Source organism: Brachycentrus maculatus, unplaced genomic scaffold (genome assembly GCF_059751285.1).
Source record: "Brachycentrus maculatus isolate JH-2025_06_01 unplaced genomic scaffold, ASM5975128v1 h1tg000118l, whole genome shotgun sequence".
NCBI lineage: Eukaryota > Metazoa > Arthropoda > Insecta > Trichoptera > Brachycentridae > Brachycentrus > Brachycentrus maculatus.
This window is the reverse complement of record NW_028280871.1, coordinates 157,584-163,583: the sequence shown is the minus strand read 5'-3', so window position 1 is coordinate 163,583 and position 6,000 is coordinate 157,584. Positions and strand designations below refer to the sequence as shown.

The 6,000-nt window shown below is 30.4% G+C and overlaps 1 protein-coding gene across 1 annotated transcript in view; it reads right to left on the bottom strand.

The window, feature by feature from the left end:
• Positions 1 to 442: 442 nt before the first annotated feature.
• corn (microtubule-binding protein cornetto) overlaps positions 443 to 6,000 on the bottom strand; it is an 84,575-nt gene continuing 79,017 nt past the window's right edge. Inside the window, exon 8 of the mRNA XM_088259564.1 lies at positions 443 to 5,923. Coding sequence (XP_088115690.1) covers positions 5,714 to 5,923 — 210 coding nt within the window. The 3' untranslated portion in view covers positions 443 to 5,713. The remainder of the gene's footprint in view (positions 5,924 to 6,000) is intronic.

Below are 6,000 nucleotides of genomic sequence, written 5' to 3'. Positions count from 1 at the left end.
TCCCCGAGGTGACGCCTTGCAGCACTTGCACAAATCTGAAAATCACGCAAAACAGAATCACAAATATTGCGTAACACCACCTCGGACCTCTCAGGTACGCATTGTTGCGTTCATGTTTGACTGTGGAGAACCCCAAACTCCAGGAAAACATATCCATGAAAAATATTATGCCATTTGTGATTTTATTTGATGACATTTTGAATCCAATAATGTTTACAATGCCGAGGTGAACGAGGCTATGACATCAAACACTTGAGTAGATTAAAGTTCCCATATGAGACCACTTACTTAGTTCGAAGCTTATCGCGAAACATAAATCTAATACTGAGCTACCAAATCATTAATATTAAATGACTTTCAAACAACAAGCAGTAAACAACAAAGCCAATAAAGAAATTAATACTATCTCTTTTAAATAATGGGAACAAATAAAACTATAATATTCTTCAAAAACTATATTTTATTTACAAATGTACAATATTAACGCAGCTTATTATTAAACAGGGTTATTTTATCTGTTTACATCAATTCCAAAATACTTCATTTTAGAATATTTGAACAATATTATACGTAGTTGAAACTAAAAGAGTGTCAATATTTAATAGAAATACAGAATGTTCCAAAACAGTGGTACAAGTTTGTGATGAAAGGAATTTAATGTAAAAGATTATTAGTCTCAAAAGAGAGAGTTCTTAACCAATAACAAAAAAGTTCCCTAGTCTAATATACATATGTAATTGTTTCATAATCTAAATCTCTTTCTTGCTTGTTTTAATGATTACACTCATCAAATTTACCTCATCAAACAGCAAACACAGATGAGGATCCATTTTTGATTATGGTAAAGCTATAGTATACGGTGCTGAATATTTAGATATGGAGACATTAAATTATAAAATAAGGAATATGTCAAATCGAATAGATATCAGAATGTAATAATTATGTATATTTTTAATACAGTTACTTAATCCTTAATTGACTAATTAAGTTTTAAATAATACAGTAATAAGCTCTGATTTTTTTATAAAGCGCATGTGCATAAAATCCATTAATTCCAAATTTTTACTGATATCCAGAAAAAATAATAAAATAGAGATATTAAATGGATTCGACAGATTTAAATCAAATCGAGATAGTTTAATGTATCATCGCTAATCCATACATGAGATAAATAAAAAAAAACTGGAAATTAATTAATGAAATGTTTTGCAGGTGGGATAAATTGTTACTAAATAAATTTTTAAAAAGAAAGAAAAATATGTACACGGCAAGATGATGATGTGATGTATTCACGAATGTAATAATACTAAAAAATATACTTTAATATTAATCAAAGTAGATAGAAAAAAACTTTTTTAAATTATTTTTTAAATATACATAGTGATCTCTGAAATGTAGTGTTATTAGATTATCGAATATTAACACACTTCGGACGGGAAAGGTATTTGTAAAACGGGTAGCCGTTCGGTCGATGGATGGGAAGGGTATTTATACCTTCTGCGCTGATCTCATTTCAAAGGCATAAAAGAAGGAATTATCCAATGTATTTATCAATATTATATATCTCTTTGTTAAGGTCTTAACTATCAAGCCAAAGGTCTTAACTATATATAACGCCAGCGGTCCGCAGGCGCATAAAATCCCCGTCTGCAATGTGTTAAGATGAAAAAAAGCTACAAGAAATCACTCTCATTAAAAGATATTTATGGACACTTTCTTCATACAGGTCACTAATATGGGCACATATTATGATAACTTTTTAATATCGTACAACAACTCACATTTGATAAAATTGGACAAACTTAGTATAAAGAAATAATACATTTCTCCACCACATAATTGGTAAAGTTTTACATCAGTTACAATTATATTTTCCAAAAAAAATATATATGTATAGTTTCCATCCAAAGTGTTCTTTGGCTGATAGCTAGTCAATATGAGAGTTATGAATTTTGTGGCATGTGATTATAACACCACAAAAGCAAAATTATGAACTTGAATTCATTGATAAGAAACATTACAAAAGTAATGTTGCAAATTTAATATAATTTGCAACCGATTGCTGTTATTTTATACCTAATATCGCAGGGTAATTGTAACAAATGGGTAACGCGTAAACTTTTTTAAGAAATTGAAATACACAATTGTGAGCAGTTTGATAAATCACATTTTGTATTTTTAAGATGGTAAATTTTAATGCATTATGATATATATTTAGCGCATGTCTGTACCAGAAAAAAAGTTATATTTTTAGTAACTAACTCGAAAATGTGGATTTGAAGTTACCAGTTGCAAGAATTACCCTACGTTAAAATGTAATATTATGAAGAAATCTAAAATGATGCAATATTTGCGGCATGGAGTATAAGTGCCATTTACGAGATATATATTAATGACAAGAACAATAAAATATCGCACAACCATCTTGTCTAACATTCCATTATAATGTTTGAGGGTCTGAAAAATCTATGTTTCATTCAAACACTATACCATTTAAAATCAATAAACATACGAGATCGGTCATATCAGGTGTACAGTAACAAGCTCACAGGAATATTTTAAACAAATGTATCAATTAAGGTAAAATCTTAATCTCAATGATAAAAAAAAGAAATCTCTCTTTATAAAGAAAGTGAAAAATTCTAGGCCAATAAAAAAATGCATTACCGAAATTTCACACAACTAGTGGAATTTTGGAAAAGTAAAATGACTACATATTTTTATAATTTATTAAAATTTCCAAATTCATTACTGCTTTTGTTTTTTATCGACCAATTACTTTGGAAACATCGCCTCGTACCAGTTTATATATAAGAAATAAATGAAAATCTTTTTTCAAATTTGATACTTTCATTATGATATATTTTTCGAATTTTGGTTTCTTCCCCTATATGTATTAGGTTTAATGTGGACGCGGCTGTTTGGACCATAGTTGATGCATGGGGCCATAGTTGTGTGAAACTACGGCGCACAGTATGTGTTCCAATGGTAATTACCACTGTCACCAAATGCAAAATCATGATATATTTGATTTGGTCATATATAAATATATATGCATACATAATTCACCAATATTTCACAACATTTTTTAACACGATATATAATAAAATTTATACATAAGGCAATTTTTGCTGTCAAATTTTGTAAACTATAAAAATATACGCCTAATCTATAGGACAAAACTAAGGAACTTTAGTTTAAATCAGCTCTAAAAATAGTTTGTATGCAGCACTATATAAAACATATCAATTGAATAAAAAACAACCATTTTACGCGCATGTTTTTTTATATACATTATCATAATCGACAGATTATTTTTAGTTTAATTTAAGTTAAATCAAATTTCTCACGCTTCAATCCACACCCTTCAGTCTCATTTAACCATCACAAAATGCTTCTTCAACATAAGATTACATCCTTTTCATCTCAGAGGCTCTCGTAGGTTCTGTTAGTGTTAAAAGTAAAAACTATTTTACAAAAGAATACATATGTAAGAGCAATTCAACAGATCCTCCCTCATTCGGAGGTAAAATAACTCTTCTCCTACCGAAAGTAAGACAAAAACTAAAAACACATTGTTTTAAAAATGATTTTGAAAATAATGCCACAATCTCCTTTTTCCCAATTAAATCACAGTGAAGCGCCTTTGAGGTAGTATATTATGCAAAATTTCCAACCAAAAAATAATAAATCTCTACTTCATAGAAATTACAACAAAAAACTTCTTTATATTTATGACTTAATGGTTTATTGTATAATTTGCTTGTTTATTCAATATACTGCTTAGAAAAAATTGCAAAATTTATTTGTAAACCATTTTTCAGTTTTAGTATATGTATTCTACCATTAGGCCTACGAAAATAGTATGAAATTAAAATAACAAAATCATAATCAAAGATACATTCCTTGAACAAACAGAAGAAATTAAATCATAGAGAAAGTTCAGAAATTATGTAGTTTATCTAAATTTCTACTAATCGTCATTGGAAATTTCATTAAACGTAAAAAATGGGTTTGTATAAATGCTAGATGAATTTGATAAAAACAAAGTTTGACCTGAATGATAAAATACACACACTGACCGCAAAGTGTCCAGTAGTAGAGAGATAAATGCATGGAATACAGTAAATCGCCGCAACGATTTCCAGCTATGATAGAGATTTTTTGGGATTAAAAAATTGATTTACATTTTTTAAAAATGGTCTATTGAGCAAATAAGCCTCATGTCACAAATTAGTCAATAGGTTCTACTTTCCCTAAAACTGGCTTGAGAAAGATGTCACGTTAGACTTAGTTTTTAGTAGTAGAGAGGTGGGACCAAACTATACTTTTAACATTAAAAGAACATCACAGATTGCGAGCAATTATCAAACTTCACCCAACCAATAGAAAAATGCCTTCAATAAAAAATGGCAACAGCGAATCTAATTTTAGTAATTGTGCAAACTTCACAGTAACTAGGCTAAGATACGACATGTAATTTGACATTATATGGCAAGGAGCAATACTAATCTGCCCACATTATTGGAAGGAATGACCCTGGAGTAAAATTTTCAAATTGACGGTCATTATAACTCCAAGAGCCCTTAAAATACTGAAATCACCAATAATATATACGTATATATAATATATTTTAGGGTAGTAGTGGTCTTTAAAAAAATGCTCATTTCTTAGTGTGTTTGGAAATAAAGAAACAAATATGAATTTGAATGATACAGATGAGATTTCTGATACATAAAGTATAATACATATATCCATGTTTCTACCTAAAATAGATTTGGCAATATTGTATGGGCCAGCTGAAAACATAATATTGCTATATCCACTTACAATCTTATATTATGCTTTTAGCTAATGACATTTGACTGACGGGAGTTTGTATAATGTACTCTTGAGTTGGGTTTTAAAAAAATATACATGAAACATTTGAAAGCATAAAAAATAGAGCAATGTAAAAATGATACATTTTCTAGCACTTGTCTTAATCCGATCACCATGTTTTAAATCGGTGGTGACATTTCCACCACATTGAGTGCAATCATGATTTTTTTTCTCAATAGAGGACTATTATATATTACAATAATAGCTATGAACGTAAATTAAAAACAATTATGATTATAAGCTTTGAAGAAGATGACATAATTAATGTAATATGTACATAATTACTCCAAAATATTTACTATGGGCATCTCTCATTCTCCAACACGTACACGCAAGTAGCTATCATGATATGCGAGGAGGGCAAGACGCAGATATATTTTGTCAAATTATTGCATTCTCCATTTTTCTTGAGGATTATTTCCACAGACGTCAGTGCTATGAAGAAATAGCTACATTTATAGCCAAATTTAATTATGATGTTACAGAGTGTGTACCAACCACGGGCAAAGAGTTAAAGAGTATTTACATAGTCTATGGTCAACTACATAGAAATTATCGCAATATAAATAAGAATTACAAAATTTCTATGGATTCATAGATTATGCACACATTTTGACAATAGGTGGAAATAAAAAAATTAGCACTCACTGCAATGTGTAAGTGTAATTTTATTTTTTCTTCACAAGTGCTAGGAAGAGAAGATGTAATTTTAAATGCATTGATGCATACTATTTTCACGGGTGTTTTTTTATGCCTCAAACGGAACACAATTAGAAAGAGTGGGAATAAACTATTAAAACAGGGTTCTACTGACACAGGGTCTGTATCAGTTTTATGCCGCGGAGTTGATTGGCTGCGGGGAGTTGGCATTGCAGTCGGATAGGGAGTGGCGGGGGCTGGTGGGGTCCTCGCTGGAGCAACGAGCCCCGCACATAGCCCCCTCGGAGCACCCCACACTCCACTCCTCGTCCTGCACCGACCCACGCTCCTGGCAGCACTTCTCCTCCGATATGAACTGGAGTCTTCTCTCTCCATCGGGAAGCTGGGGAGAAATAATTTTTCAATGAATATAAAAAAATATAAATACTAAATCCTTTATTTTATTAAACTGAAAAGAAA